Source organism: Malania oleifera, chromosome 1 (assembly GCF_029873635.1).
Source record: "Malania oleifera isolate guangnan ecotype guangnan chromosome 1, ASM2987363v1, whole genome shotgun sequence".
NCBI lineage: Eukaryota > Viridiplantae > Streptophyta > Magnoliopsida > Santalales > Ximeniaceae > Malania > Malania oleifera.
The window spans coordinates 147,552,602-147,568,910 of record NC_080417.1 but is presented as its reverse complement, the minus strand read 5'-3'; the positions used below and the strand labels follow the sequence as shown (position 1 = coordinate 147,568,910).

The 16,309-nt window shown below is 36.1% G+C and overlaps 1 protein-coding gene across 2 annotated transcripts; it reads left to right on the top strand.

Moving 5' to 3' along the window:
* The first annotated feature begins 338 nt into the window (after window positions 1-338).
* LOC131160161 (DEAD-box ATP-dependent RNA helicase 32) lies at window positions 339-16,093 on the top strand. 2 transcript variants are annotated; one of them, XM_058115665.1, is made up of 9 exons: window positions 353-861; window positions 11,223-11,498; window positions 11,866-12,189; window positions 12,840-13,031; window positions 13,112-13,267; window positions 14,136-14,319; window positions 14,434-14,626; window positions 14,919-15,058; window positions 15,564-16,093. In XM_058115665.1, exons 1-9 carry the CDS (start codon window positions 487-489, stop codon window positions 15,917-15,919), a joined length of 2,196 nt encoding a protein of 731 aa, XP_057971648.1. In that variant the 5' UTR covers window positions 353-486; the 3' UTR covers window positions 15,920-16,093. The 2 variants fall into 2 exon arrangements, with proteins under 2 accessions (XP_057971563.1, XP_057971648.1); XM_058115580.1 differs by having other exon boundaries at window positions 339-861; window positions 14,136-14,626.
* Window positions 16,094-16,309: the final 216 nt, after the last annotated feature.

The window sequence follows — 16,309 nt, the reverse complement described above, 5'->3', positions numbered from 1 at the left end:
ACTTTTTAATTGAGTTTGGTTCTGCACGAATTGATCAAGTGACAAATTTTATAATATTTCCTAGTAAATTATTTACTATTAGCTCATCAATTTTAATGTGATATATAAATAAAATTTTATTGTTTTCCAGTGCATTTACAAAAAATGACGTCCATTTAACCTAACTTGTATTACAAATGTAATTTTAAAAAACTAAAAAGCAAATATTTTAATTGTGTTAATTAAAATTATAAAATTTTTAAAAATTAAATCTCGCTTAATTGGCAAGATTAATTTATTATTTTACTTAATAAACTAAATATGAAATACTATTTAAATATTTATAATTAATTTCTGTCCTGCCCCCAAAACACGTAGCAGGTTAAACCCCCGCCACCAAAACCCTACCGGTCAAGCGGCTCCTCGATCCATCTCTACTCCTCGCGATACTTATTTTTCTTCTCAGAAATCAGAGCATCCCACCAAACTCCAACACAATCGCCCTAAATGAGAAGACCCAAATCGAAGAAACTTCAATTTCGCAAACAAAATCGCCTGTCGGAGATCCAAGAGATTGAGCTCCTCGAAAAGTGGATCGATTACGGAAAGCCTGACTCGGGCTTGAACCCTCTGTCACTCTCGCCGCTGCCACGCGATTCGCCGGTTGGCCGCCTCGGCGACGACTCATTCTCGAGGTACGCCAGCTGCGATCGGTTTAGCCAGTTGCCGTTATCTAAGAAGACAAAGTCTGGGTTGAGCGAGTCGAAGTATGTGAAGATGACAGATATACAGAGATTGGCTTTGCCCCACGCATTGTGCGGCCGTGACATTCTCGGTGCGGCGAAGACTGGTTCCGGGAAGACCTTGTCGTTTATCATACCGGTGAGTTTTTGCTGAATGCATTTCACGTACGTTTGTTTGTTTTGTTGGTCAGGTATGGGGCGTTTGGGTGCCGAGGAAGGGTAGAGAAGAGAATGAATGTTAAAGTTGTTTGATTTTATTCGAGTGAATTGAGTTGGTTGTTAGGCACGTGGCTTGTGTGGCTGCTGAGAAAATCAATAGAAAACAAAGCCAGCTTTGTATTTTCTAGCTTGAATTTGTTTATCAACGAAATATCAGCAGCCATTTCGTTCTTATATCCACTTGGTTTTACTAATCTGATACTCTCAATGAGGTCATGGAAATTGGAGATGAACTGTTTCTAGTAGCTTAAGAACACAACTCTAGGTATGGGGTAAGCCTTAAATATTTTTTCCGACCTCAAAAAATTGTCTACTGTTTTTATGGATTTAAACTATATATATATAATAGAATTCTCAACATAGATGCCACATAGTTAGTTCTAGCGTAATAGAGGCATCCATCTACAAAAGGATCACCCTAAAATGATCATCTCATGGCTATTGAGAACAAATTGAATCATAAGGAACTATTTTTTTGGTTTAGGGTATTCTTCCATTTTATGAAACAAGTTTTCATGTTTGGAGACTTAAAGCAGGATGGCTAAAATAGGGTGCATGACGTGACCTCAAAATATGCATAATATTGAAAGGAATATGCATAATATCAATATATATAATAGAATTCTCAACGTAGATGCCACATAGTTGGTTCTAGCATAATAGAGGCATCCATCTACAAAAGGATCACCTTAAAATGATCATCTCATGGCTATTGAGTATTGAGAACAAATTGAATCAGAAGGAACTATTTTTTTGGTTTAGGGCTTTGGAGGGGATTTTAAGTTTACTATATTCTTCCATTTTATGAAACAAATTTTCATGTTGGGAGACTTAAAGCACGATGGCTAAAATGGGGCGCATGATGTGACGTCAGAACATGCATAATATTGAAAGGAATATGCATAATGTCAAAAAGAAAACGTGTAGGATGGTTAGAAGAACATATTTTACATACAAATTAGATTGATAGGCAATGCTACTCATGCAAGTCGTTGGAAGTTTGTTTCACAGGTAGCTTGTCTTTTCTTTCCATTTACTTGTTTCATAGTGGGGATTGGGGATAAAATTTGTTTCTAGGAGGATATTTCATTTGGTGAGCCTTCGCTGTAGTTGTTGGTACCACATTTGTTTAGACTTTCCTTTTTCCTTGAGGCACCAATTTTAGCTTTTTATTTCAATGAGAGGGGATTTTTTTAGGATTTCAATTCTTTTAGGAGTCTCAATGAGAGAGAGGCTGATAAGTTAACTCGTTTATCGAGTGTGTTGGATTCTTTCTTAACAAATTCACAAGAGGACACAAGTCACAAGGCTCTAGATTGGGGACACTTTAGGTTCTCTCTCTTCAAAGTCTTTTATCTCAAATCTTACAAAATTCACTCACCGAAGCCCTTTCTTTTTAAATAAAGTTGTTTGGAAAGCAAAAGTTCCATTTAAAGTCTAGGCTTTCACTTGGACTCTCATACTCAATAAGATTAATCTGAATGATGTATTACAGATTAGGAGACCCCACAATGCTCTTAGTCCAGATATTTGTATGTGTGCAGTGGCTCAAACGAGAGTTATAGCCATCCATTTATTCATTGTAAGTTGAGACACATGTTGAACTATCTCCTTTGTTTAGGAGTGTTCATGGGTCAGGTTGGGCCTAAAATTCCAACCCATCCGATGTTGTCAGTTTGGCAAGAAGTCAATCCTTAGTTGAACCATTGAGAATGTGACTTGGGTCGGCTTGAATATCGGGTGGTTTGGTTTAGGTTAGTAGTTAAACTTAAAACGAGGCGAGATAGAAAAGAAAAAAAAAAACCACAAAAGAATACATGTAAGAATTTTCGCAATACATAACAACATATGTTACACTAAAAACAATATATAAACTAGTAGCATTCAAGTTGAATACATTAAATTAATAGACTTCTTATTAAACAAGAAAAACAATAAGTATCAATGTAATAGTATGAGTAACACACACAGTATTATCAATTTTACATTAATAATACAATATAAAGAAGGTTTCAAAACTAATCAAAAAAATATTGTGTCTATTTAACATGTGTACCATTTACAGCGTAAAATAAAAAATACAAAATATAACTATTATCATCTAAAAATTCTAAAATATCATATCCATAACAATGTAACATTACTACAATAGAAATAAAATTAAAAACATAAAAATTAAAACATTCCAAAATGCATGTGCCCATCCCATAGTCAATCTTATGTGTTATTTCATAAGTATTGAGTATTAATAGGCATATATATGTACAAAGAGGCGGTTTGGGTTGGGTGCATTCTTTTGGGGTTTTTGAGGGTTTATCAGTGTCTGATGTCCAAAGAGATCGGAAGGCAGCTTTCATGTAATTGTGTTTCTTTGTTAGCTGTCTATTTTACCAACATGATTTCTTATCCTCCATTCTCTGTAATTATTCACTTCATTAAGATTCATTTTTGTTAGCTAAAAAAAATGTAAATGTAGGTGAAATGAGAATGGTGGGATGGATTAGCAGTAGAACTTTAAAAGGCGAAGTAGGGAATAAATATATTTGTAGTGGACTAGACATAGTGCTTGTAGAAGATGAGGAAGCTTAGTTATGGGGGGTTAGACACTTGCAACTTCGTCTGAGTAAGGCTTAGTTAATGTTAGAGGTTTAGAACTAGAATAAGTTGGACCGGTGTAGAAAGAAAATATTTTACAATACTGTTTCTATCTAAGGCTTAGGTCGCAATGGTGGACAAAGATTCATACTGACCTCATCTACTTAAAGATTCGGCAGTGCTGGAGGTGATTTTGCAGTAAGTTTTCTTAGCTTGCCCAAAGTGGATGATATGGGATGAAAGGAAAAAGTTCGAGATGTGTTTTTATTTAATTATTGATTTTATCATTTTAGGTTTATTTTGTTATTTCACTTTTTAGGAGATATAATTCTTGTGTAGATTTAGGGTCTTAGCCTCTGTAAAGGCTTTAGTTTTTACATGTGAGAAACTGACTTTAACAAAAGAAATACAAACATAAATTGCCTTGGCCTAGATTCTTGTCAAATTTATTGAGGGTGACTCTGACGCATGTATGTCTTCTTGATGTAGGACCATTTGGTGACACATAAAACAAGAAGAAAATGACCCAAAAAAAAAAAAAAAAGGAAACTTAAATGGGAAATAAAGAGAAAATTAAAAGGAAAAATAAAAAATAGGATAAAAATGGCAAATTTTTTACTGAAGATTTTATTTTTGGGGATTGAAAGAGAAGAAATTTCATCAAAAAGGAGAAAAAATGCTTTAAAAAATTCTCCTTAGAATTATATTAGAACAAATAATTTAAAATATCAAAATGACACTGCCCTCCATTCATACTGTAAGTAAAAAATCCTCTAAAACAACCAGCTATAGAAACCCACTACAAGGCCGAATAATAAATTGTGCCCCAAAGCATAGATGGAGACAACTTCTTTCCTGTGAATATGTGCATATACTCCAACCAAATCCCTTACAACAGTGAAAAGCCCAAACCTCCACATTGTCCGCAATGTCAAACTATCTCTACTACCAAAACCTAATAGAAAATAGATCTCCGCCAACTCAAGATACACTTGATTCTCTCCAAGTGGTCCATATAAATTATTCCACACTCTCCTTGTAAAAGAACAGTGAAGGAACATATGTTAGATGGATTATGAACTATCAGAACATACAGAGCAAACATTTGGAGACAAAGCCTTGAAAAGGCCCCCTGTTTGCCTTAATTTTGCCGAGAAACAACTAACCAAAGAAAAACTTTAATTTTAATGGGGACTTTGGCCTCCCAAGGAAGGACGGATATCCTCCAACAAACATAGTAAGGAGGTGAGGTCCAATGCCTCTGTATCATTAAGAAACCTACAAAAATGAAAATCCCAGGAGAATTCATTTGACATAAAGAAGGAAGAATAGGATCATTATGCATTGAGGACAGCTTATATAAAAGAGGAAACTGTGTGCAAAGCACGGAATCACCCACCCAACCAAATGTATTCCCAAAACTGAATATGGTGCCCATTACCTGCAGTAAATTTAGTATATGGAATAAAAAGAGGATATATCTGCAAAATACACTTCCAAGGAGGCAAGGAGCCTCAAGAGAACATCTCTACCTTAAATTAGCATCCCACCCATTATCATGCGAGCTGAACTTACTTTTAATAACTTTGTACTAGAGGGAAGGCTCTTGTAAAGGAAAACACCATAGCTTTTTACCCATCAGTATTGTTAGACACCAACCTATCTAGACCCAAATCCTTGCTCCTTTTTAGACCTACAAACAATCTCCCAACTAGCTAGATGATCCTTTTTTTTTTTTTCTCATGACTCTTAATATTTCTAGTAACCCTCATTGGAATACTAGAAAGACATGCCTCAATAGGGTGCTATGCCCACCTAAAGAGAATAAGACGCCCTTCCACCCATCCAACTGCTTAGGCACCTTCTCTACTGCAAGAATCCAAAGTCCGACTGACCCATGATTACCACCCAAAGGCACTCCTAAATAAGTTAGTCCAATATAGAATATCACACACACATGACAACTCCAAAGATATAGACTTGTTAAATTTATACAGGGTAAACCACTCCTCCCCAAATTTATTTTTAAACCATAGACCCTCTCAAACAATTGCAAAATTATAGTCACATCTAAAAAAGACTCCTTATAATATTTTAAGGAAAATAATACTATCATAAGATGAGACACCACAACCCCCCTTTCCCCACCCCAATCCCCTTGACAAGTCCTCTATTGATGGCCCTATGAACAAATCTACTCAAGACATCTACGAAAGAGCAAACAAAAAATCGAAAGTGGATTCCCTTGCCTATCCCCCTCCAAGCCCTAAACCATAGTTTAGGATCTCAGTTAAGAATTTTAAAAAAGGCATCAGGCAAGCACCCCCAATCCAAGCCCACCAATTTTCACCAAAATTCTTTCTCTCAAAGATACAACAACAATAACAACAAAACCAAGCCTTAATTCCCACTAGGTGAGGTCGGCTATATGAATCATTTTCTACCCATTTATGCGACTATGGACCATTTCTTTTGATAGATTCAGGGATATTAAATCCTGACTCACTATCTCCTCCCAAGTTATTTTAAGTCTACCCCTACCCCTTCTGCTGCCCCCCACAGTAACTAACCCACTCTTCCTCACTGGTGCACTATGTAACCTATGTTGTAAGTGTTCATACCATCTGAGTCGTCCTTCCCTTATCTTATCTTCTATAGGAACTACACCTAACTTACCGCAAATATGTTCATTCCTTAATTTATCTTTCAATGTTATACCACTCATCAATTTAAGCATTCTCATCTCGGCAATTTTTACTTTTTAGATATTATGTTTCTTCGTTGCCCAACATTTCGATTTATATAACATAGCTGGCCTTAAAGCTGTCTTATAAAACTTCCCTTTTAATTTTAAGGGTATTCTACGATCACAGAGCACACTTGAAGCACATCTCCATTTTACCCAACCTGCTTTAATTTTATGCATTATATTATCTTCAATTTCTCCTTCTGCTTGCATAATAGATTCTAGGTATCGAAATCTACAAGTACTATTTATTTCTTCATCATCAAGTTTAACTTTGTCTCCAATATTCCTCCTATTATTACTAAAATTACATTTCATAAATTCTGTCTTATTTCTACTTATTCTAAAGCTTCTAGATTCCAAAGCTTCTCCCAATAATTCTAAGTTAGCCTCTACTTTGTCCCTAGTTTCATCAATTAATTCAATATCATCTGAAAACAACATACACCATGGAACCTCCTTTTGAATACTCTTAGTTAGTTGGTCCATCACTAAAGCAAAAAGATAAGGACTCACAGCAGCTTTATGAAGAAAATTCCAATTTACTCACTCACTAGCCTTTTCAAAGTCAACTTTAAACACAACCCTTTCTCTTCCCTCCTATGAACATCCGTAGTAACCTCATTTGCTGCTAAAATAGCATCGACAATCTGCCTATTCCCCACAGAAGAGCTTTCAGCCTTAGAAATACTGAAATATTATCTCCTACAACAAAACTCACCGTATTTGCGACTTGCTAGAACCTCAGCAATGATTTTAGGCACACCGGTCACTAAGCTGACAGGCTGAAGGTCTGCAAGTTTAATGGACCTACTCTTAAATTGGGGTTCATACTCACAAAATCCCATTAAAATTGTACATTGAAAAACTTCATTAAATCCTCCTTAGCTGCATACCAACTATCTTGAAAAAGAAAGCCATACTAAACCTTAAAATTTTTATTTCTCTATGATGCAAGTTGCCCTAACAGAACATTACAAGATGGAGCTCTTTTATGTAGCCTTCTCTTCTAAAAACTAAACAAGGGAACAGTTCCAAGCTCCTAATTACATGATCTGAGGAATAAAATCCTGAATTATGCCTACATCTATGGAAAATATGAAAATTCTACTGAATGTTTAATTTCCCTTTGAGTGGTGAAAGCTCACCTTTGGAAAAGAAAGATGGATGTGCTATATGAAGATATTTGTGTCAAGGAAACTCACCACATCCTTGGTAACCCATATAGAGTTGAAAGTAAGGTGATTGGTTCCCTTCGCAAGGTATGTCAATAACCATGACATGCTTATCATCAAATATTTGACACAGCATGTGGATGCAACAGATGAGGTAGAATAGGAGTGATAGCTAGTGGAAAAGAGGTATCTGGATGCACAAAGGGAGGCCCAAATGTGCTGTTGGGTTTTAAGTCTTCAACATTTCATATGCTAGTTCAAGCACAAAAACATTAGGACCAAGACAATGGGTAATGCAAAATGATGAAATGTGTTGGCATGCTATCGATTGTAAGAATGCTTGGGCAATGCCTAGGATGCATTCACATCATCACATAGTCACCCTCGTTAAGTGTGGCATGTCTTCATGGAGCATTAGCTGCCAAATATTGTGTGGTTTTCTTAGCGGTGTCTTTTTCCAAATATGGGCATGGTCATGGACATGCCAGGCAAAATACTTGATTCAGGTTGACAGGTGACAATGGGATAAGGTCAACCTCCGAATGGTTTTTCTTTTGAAGACCAACTCACCGTGGACCGGGATACTTTCATTTAATATTAGAGCCACCCTATGACGATGTGGGTGGATCGCATGCAGATGCGTGGGCACTCTAACAAGGACATTATAAAATCGGATGAGGGAGCTTGTAGTGACTAGGGAGATCCTGGCCATATAAGGACATATCAGATTTCAATGAGGTGCCTTTTATCATTTAAAATTGTGATGCCTAGTGGGCTAAAGCAGACAATATACCACTTGTGTTATGTTGAGTTCATTACACCTAGAATTAATGTTCTCCGGAGATTGAAGATATTTTACGTGCTGGGTGATCAAATTGTATGCCAAATACATAGGTAGCAGATAAAACCTCCAATATCAATTTCTCTGCACTACAAAATAGAATTTTTTGTCATAATTAGTGTACTTGAGGTTATTTGTCACATACTGTGTTAAGGTATTTTAGGTGACAAATATGTTGCGTCTATATATCTTGTGAAGTGGAAAAATTGCCCTACTTACAACTCCCACCAAGATGAATTGTGTCACTTTTGACCTAGATATCTTGGAGCAGTACATCCGTCTTTTCTTGACAGAAGCAAGTTTTCCCTACTCAAGGGGAGTGATAGGAATCACACACAGCAAGATTTCAACCTTACCATAAGTGTAGGACCATAGGTGCGATTTGGGTTTCTGTTTGTCAGATTTTATTTTGTAGTTTTAGGTTTTAGTTAGTTGATATTGTTTCCCGATTTAATTTCCTTATTTAATTTGTAAGAAAAGGCTATATGAAAAATCCCATCTTGTAACTCTTGGGATGGCTTGCATCACTAAAAAAAACTTGGACATGCTGTGCTATAAGTTAGTTCACATCTCATGTAGTGTTCATTTATAAGTTCCTTTTTGGTTAGCTCCCCAGTGTCTCGCACGAGGCTCTTCCCAGCAACCATCCGATATAATTTTCTAATTGTATTGGGAATTTCCAGCTCTTGTTGGACCCTTGTTCCTTTAGACTTAAAAGTGCATGGCTTGCTTACCAGTTACCAGTAATTCTTTCAATTGCAATTTGCAAGTTTAGGTATTAGTGTTTGAGCTACTTATTAGGAGCTAAGGGTGAATTTGGAACCCCTCCCTTTTTGGGTGAACTTCTTTTAAAAAATAAAACTTGGGTATAATATGTTGGTAAACTACTTTTTTCATATCTGTGGGGAACTTTTTGAAGTTTTGGATTTGAAATTTTTAAAAACTGGAAGTTAGCCTTTTCTAGCAGGTTATTTTATTCCATGGATGTCCATGATTTTTTTTTTTTTTTGAAATATTACAATATTATCCACCCATTAATTATATTTCCTAAAGAAACGTCCATTTTGGTAATTAGAACATTTAGGAACCTAATGAATTTTTTAACCAAGCGCTCAGATTTGGCGTTATCTTTCTAACACAGCTCCTTCTTTTCAAGGGGCCAAACAATTTTTACTAAAATTCAGAACTGTTCGTTTTCATTGGCCATAGGGGGCATAAACTAAGCCTAAACACATTATTAGTTTTAATAGAATAGTTTAACAATGGGAAAATCATGAATCATTTAAAGGAAGATAAAAGAACTTTAGAGGAATGCAAAGTGAACAGTGTCAATGTTTTGCATTGTTAAGCTCTTGTCAAAATTCATGCATTGACAAAGGGTGTTCCATTGCAACCTAGGTCTCACTGGTTTGAGTCGTGAAGATGGCTTCTTCAAGTGTGGGGTTAAAATAGTGTACATCAAGCTGTCCTTTCCAAACCCAACATGGGAACCCCCCCAACCCCGGATACCTTTGCTCCCCGCCCCGCTCCCCCCCGCCTTTTTTGGCAGACTATTTCTGTTTTTGTTTTAGCATCACTGGTTGAAGGTCCTCTATGATTCTTGCTTAATTTTATTTTCATTAAGTTGAATTTTTGCTGATTTGAACTTAAACTCAAGCCTGGCAATCATAATGAGCAAGTTTTTGGAATTTGGCATTTTAAGTACGTGGTATTTACCGGGTCTGGCAGTGAGTTACTGATTTTATTGATTTTAGTGTCTTCAGCAGATACTGTTGCTTTTTGTATAATAATAATAATAATAATAATAATAATAATAATTAGGTTGGCTCTTTTGAGGACTGTTTGTCCTCCTTTAGCTTGTCATTTCTCCTTATATCTCTTATAATAATAATAATAATAATAATGATAATGATAATGATAATTAGGGGTGTACATATATAACCAGAACTGAACTGAAATAAAACTGTTTAGCATTTTAGTTTGGTTTTTCATTTCTCAAAAATTGATCTCCAGTTTTGGTTTTACAAATAAACCAAATTAAATACCAAATTAAACTTTTATTATTTTAATTTAAAATTGTTAATGTTACACTCTGGATGGTCTAGTTCTTACTTCTTTTTTATTTTAGATTTTTGCCCTCCCTTTTTCGTAATCTGCTCTATTTTTTATTTTGAAAATTATTCTTTTTTCTGTCAAGAAAGTAGAGCAAAACTGCCTGGCTAAGTTCTCTATTTAGTCAAACCAAAGTGTAATTTTAATGTATTATTAAACAGAGGTTTAAGTGGCTGTTCAACACTTCATTAGGCTTGAATGGATGCTTGTTTTCTGAATGTTGGAAGTTCCTTACCCTGGACCAAAGTAGGATCTCTTATCTAATGGGAATTGTGTGCAAAAATTGAAATTTGACCCTTCTTCAGAAGATTCAGAGGCATTGAGTGTCCATCTTATTGTTTTAGCTTCATTCCATGTACATGTTACAAGTTGCTGGAAGAATTTTGCTGAACTTCAAAGCTTTTCTACTGCTCAAGGTGTTACAGGAAATTGGGCCAAAACAGTTATGGCTTGTTTACATGTGCTTAATCTTTGATAGGTTGGATTTAGGCTGGATGCTTGTCATGATCGTAGCATTCTTGGACATTGTTACAGATTATACAAGATATGTGGCTGCCTTCTTATATTGTCTCACACTCTCAGTTCTTATTTTCAATATTATGTGAAATAAAACTTTTCCTTTTAACATTTTTTTCTTCTGTCCCCACCTTTTGGAGCTCATTCCAATAACCAGGGAAAGCTCCTATCCCAAAGGTATGGTAGGCTTTGTGTGCGTGATGTGTATTATTATTTTTAGTTGTATCCTCCTTGATGAAAATGTTAACAATTTTCACAGGAAATGAATCTCTTCATGCGTGCTCTGTTCTTTACAGGTGCTAGAGAAATTATATAGACTGAGTTGGGGCCCTGAGGATGGGATAGGTAGCATTATAATATCTCCCACAAGGGAATTAGCTAGTCAACTTTTCGCTGTGTTGACATCCGTTGGGAAGCACCATAATTTTAGTGCTGGACTATTAATTGGTGGTCGCAAGGATGTTGATGCAGAGAAAGAGCGGGTTAATGAGTTGAACATCTTGATTTGTACTCCCGGTCGGCTTCTTCAGCACATGGATGAGACTCCAAATTTTGAATGTTCACAACTCCAGGTCAACATTTTTTGCTTAATTATTTTTTTTCGCTTGATATATATTTTTTTCTTTATTTTTAAGATTCCGTGGAATAGATTTTTTTGGGTTGTGTGTGTAGGGTGTGCTGATGAGAAGATTTTAGGACAAAATTTGTGGGCCTCAGTATGAAGTCTTACAGTCCAAAAGAAACAAGTTTGATGCTTCATAGTTTTAGTTTCTTACATAGAATGGGCAAGCTCATTATGAAATGGAAGATTTGTTCTTTTACAAAAATTACGGTGTCTTACATCTGTTTGGTATTTATTTTTAGGATAGTTTGGGATGTAGCTTGTGGATATTAAAGGTTATATAGCTGCTTATGTGGATTTTCTTGACCAGGGAACAGATTTTGGTCCTTGATGAGGCTGATCGTATACTTGATGTTGGATTTAAAAAGGCTTTGAATGCAATTATCTCTCAGCTACCAAAGAGCAGACAGACCTTTCTTTTTTCAGCAACCCAAACAAAATCAGTCCAGGATCTTGCGAGGCTCAGCTTGAAGGACCCAGAGTACCTCAGTGTGCATGAGGAGTCTGTGACAGCCACCCCTGATCGATTGCAGCAAACTGCAATAATTGTTCCTCTCAACCAAAAGTTAGACATGCTATGGAGTTTCATAAAGTCACATCTCAATTCAAAGATCCTTGTGTTTCTTTCGACACGCAAGCAGGTAACTCTATGTCCTACATTTGTTTTGTTTTTTTTAATAGCAAAATACATTCGTGTTGAGTAATTGTATCCTTGAAAATGGACAATGAGGCACGTTGGATGGGAAGGAGAGGTTTCTATCATCTATGATGGTGGGGGCAATGAGGATCAATTGTGGCAGTGAGAAGTCTTGCTTTAGCTGCAACTTTCAGAAACCCCCTTCAGCAAGCTGCAATATTTTCTATTTTCTTTTACTGCATTTGGGAGCATGGATTTCGTGTCTTTGATTTGGATTTGGGTGGATTTGGACAGATTTCAGTACAATTTTATATTATGTCTTATCCAAATCCAAATTCAAGGCCTCTCCAAACATGGGATTATTATCTTTTGCTGATAAGGCAAACAACTGTCTTGATGTCCCATTTTGTCACTGAACTGATACCCAGTGACTTCTTATTTAACTTTGCATGTTACAAATGTGGGATATATTTTCCAAACAAAAATGTTGGATATATTTTCCCCAAGTTTCATATGGCATGAACAGCATGTGGAAGTTTATTTCGATTCTATTGTTCCCTAATATTTTTATCTCAATGTTTAGTTCAAAATTTTTGGCTTAAAACTCTCCTTTTGTTTACCTTCTTTAATGCTGAATTCTGTGCTCTTCAATAGGTAAAATTTGTCTTTGAAGTGTTTAAGAAACTGCGACCTGGCATTCCCTTGAAGTGTCTGCATGGAAAGATGAATCAGGGGGAAAGGATGGGTGTATTTTCCTGGTTTGGTGAAAGTCGCTCAGTCCTCTTTACGACTGATGTTTCCTCTAGAGGCCTTGATTTCAGAATGGCAGTTGACTGGGTTGTGCAGGTTAGTTATTGGTCTCTTAGGGAAACTCCACTTTCGCTCTGACGTATGTCTCAGATATAATAACTATCTAATTTCTTTAGGTGGATTGTCCAGAAAATGTTGCAACTTACATACACAGAGTTGGTCGCACAGCTCGTTATTTGTCTGTAGGGAAGTCGGTTTTATTTGTGATGCCTTCGGAAATGAGAATGCTGGAAAATTTACAGGAAGCAAAAATACCCATAAAATTCAATAAGGTAACAATCTCTCTTATTTGTCAATTTTACACTGTTCTCCCTCCCCTCCCCCCAGGTTCTCTTTGTGGAAAAAAGAGACAGAAAAGAAGCACATATTTTAGATGTAGTCAAGCTAGCATATGTTGTCATTCAAAAAGCACTCAAAAAGCATAATTTTAAACATGAGCGTACTGGACTGACCAGATTGGATCAGAACTGGTTGCCTTTTACCATATGGGTGATACAGCATGGAATCGGATTTGTCATTTGAGGTGAACTCGACCAGGCTTGGTGGACTGATCGAGTTGACTTGAACCTCACTGAAAATATATGTTGCTGAATGTTGATCGGGTTGACTTGAATGTTGCTGAAGGTGTTTGAACTATGTGGCTTTGCAAGGACAAGTAGCGGCTCAGTGAGCTCACTGTTCATGCCTTGAGCTATTTTCCTTGGCACTGTATTGTGTATTTTCCTTGTGCTTAAATCCTTTAATTTAAAAATATATACATATAGAATCAAATAATTTCCCACTATCTTTGGATATTTAATAATAATAATGATTATAATTTAATATTTTAATATAGGGAAATTAATACAAATTTGTTTAGGTTTTAATTGTTTTTGTTTCTAATTGACTATTATAACTTACAACGAGTATATTTGTCATATACACATATGTGCATACATATATATACATACATAAATTCATCAACCATTCAACCTCTGGCTTGACCCGTTTGTAGCTTCACCAGGTTGGTCAATGGCCTGGGTTTTAAAGCCATGTAGAGAAGATGGCTTATGAACAATTCAAACTTATGGTTACCATGTTGTGCCTTGGTGTGCATGACTTAAATTTTATGCTAAATTTGCTTCTACAACTGATTTTCAGGCAAACACAAAAAGACTACAGCCAGTTTCTGGATTGTTGGGAGCTTTATTGGTCAAGTATCGAGATTTGCAGCACTGGGCTCAAAGAGCCTTCATCACTTATTTGAGGTCCATCCATATACAGCCGGACAAAGAGGTTTTTGATGTGATGAAACTGCCCATCGATGAGTTCTCAGCATCATTAGGTCTACCATTTTCCCCAAAAGTTCGTTTTTTGAACCTGAAAGCAAAGAGTAAAACAGAAGAAGGAAAATCTTCTGTGCTTCAACTAGAAACTCCTAACAATGAACACTTGTTAGATATTCTTAAAGAGAAGGCAATGACCGTTGACTTCGAGATTCTTAAAGAGAAGGCAATAACTGATGACTTAGAGATTCTTAAAGAGAAGGCAATAACCGATGACTTTAAAGAGGAAGTGGATAAAGGCTTTCTTGTGACAAAGGGGACATCAAATGAGGAAGGGAAAAATGCGGCTGCATTTGAAGATGTTCTGTATGTAACTTGTCTTGAATGGTTCACACACACACACACATGTATATAAAAGAAAATTGCCCTAAAGATAGCCTAGGAGAATAATGTGAATTGAATGAAAACATGGTGGTTGGACAAGAAGTTGGTTATTCTTGATTCCAGGATTGTCCATCTTTCCTGTAAAACTGATTCAATTGCATTCTTGTACTGATAGTTGTTTATTTTCCAGCTCACCCTACCATTCTTTGTGCCTGTTCAGTAGTTGTTGTCAGTGTAGAGTTTGTGTCTGATATCTTTCCTATTGTTTCTACAGGCCAGTAAGTGGGGTATCTAAAAAGAAGAAGCTTAAGATCAATATTCATAGGCCAGTGGGGACAAGGGTCGTGTTTGATGAAGATGGCAACAAACTACCTCCACTGGCAGCAATCATTGATTCATTGCAGCGTGACGAAGGTATCTACCCTTACCTCTTGAATTGCAAAGCTGATGTCTTAAATTACTGGAAAAATGGCATTGGGAATAATTTTGGTGTATGCTTGCAAAACAACTTGTATTAACTTTTTTCAGTTAAAAAGGGAATAAACGAACAATTGAATGCCAAAATTGCTTTTTTGTTATGTTATGATCTTTTTTATGTAAATCTGGACTTGACTTTGAGTGCATAATTGTTTGATTTAACTTATAATTACTGGGTAATGAACCTAGCGCTTGAATTATGGAAATTTTCATTACTTTGTTAGTTCCTTGTAACACGGTGGCATGTAACATTGCTTAGTTTGTTATATCTTTTCAACCACTCCCCAATTCAAGAAAAGAAGAAGAGCATCCCAAAAGGCAAAAAAAAAAAAAAAGAGCAAAACACTAGCCTATTTGAGTTAAAAAAATGTGAACTTCTTTTCATTTGACTAATCATTTGTGTTAGCTGCCTGCCTAGTGACATTGGTTGCTATTGTCGCAGTACACACATTTGCAATGATGAGGGAAGAGATGAAGCAAGCTGACAAAGAAGACAAGCTCCAAGAGCGACAGCGTCGCAAAGAGAAACGACTCAAGGAAAAGATGAAGGGGAAGAGAAGGAGCACAGAAGAGGAAAATGGGGATGTTGAGGAAGATATGTCTGGGTCTGGGTCAGACCGAGAACCAACTGGCAGCAGGAGTGCTAAAAGGTCAAAGATATATTTTGATAGAGACGATAGTGATGCTGATGAGAAAGAAGAAGAAAAGGTGGAAAAAACAAGTGTCAGTGCTGATTCTATTTCAGTGGCAGAGCAGGAAGCCTTGGCTCTTAAGTTGTTGAGCTCAATGCACTCTTAAAATTGTTATTATCCAGTTGTCATTTTTAAAATTTTTGTCGCTAATTTCAAATTCTATATTATAGACCTTCATCCCCCTTTGTAGCGTTAACTACGTTTGAGCAGATACAAGTATCAATCATTAGAAGTTGGTCTAAGAATGCCAAGTACGATGTTGCTTGGATTTTGGGTGTAATATAGTTTTGTTTATTTTTTTAAATTATATTTTGGTTTTCCTTATGTTCTCATTTTTATAATTTACTTAAAAATTTATCTGTTTAAAAATTTTAGTTTTTGGATCATGAATTATTTATGCATCGCATAGCAATATTGTCGTGTAATAATAAATGTTTATTTTTTTGGACATTCTGGGGGCCTTTTGAGTGTCTTTAGGATACCCTATAAATGTACA

What these genes read in the sequence shown, in the direction of transcription:
- LOC131160161 (XM_058115580.1), top strand. Translation starts at nt 487, where the DNA reads ATGAGAAGACCCAAATCGAAGAAACTTCAATTTCGCAAACAAAATCGC. An exon ending in TTGAATGTTCACAACTCCAG is followed by an intron (nt 11,499 to 11,865) that starts GTCAACATTTTT and finishes ACCAGGGAACAG; the next exon opens with ATTTTGGTCCTTGATGAGGC. An exon ending in TACCCATAAAATTCAATAAG is followed by an intron (nt 13,268 to 14,135) that starts GTAACAATCTCT and finishes ACTGATTTTCAG; the next exon opens with GCAAACACAAAAAGACTACA.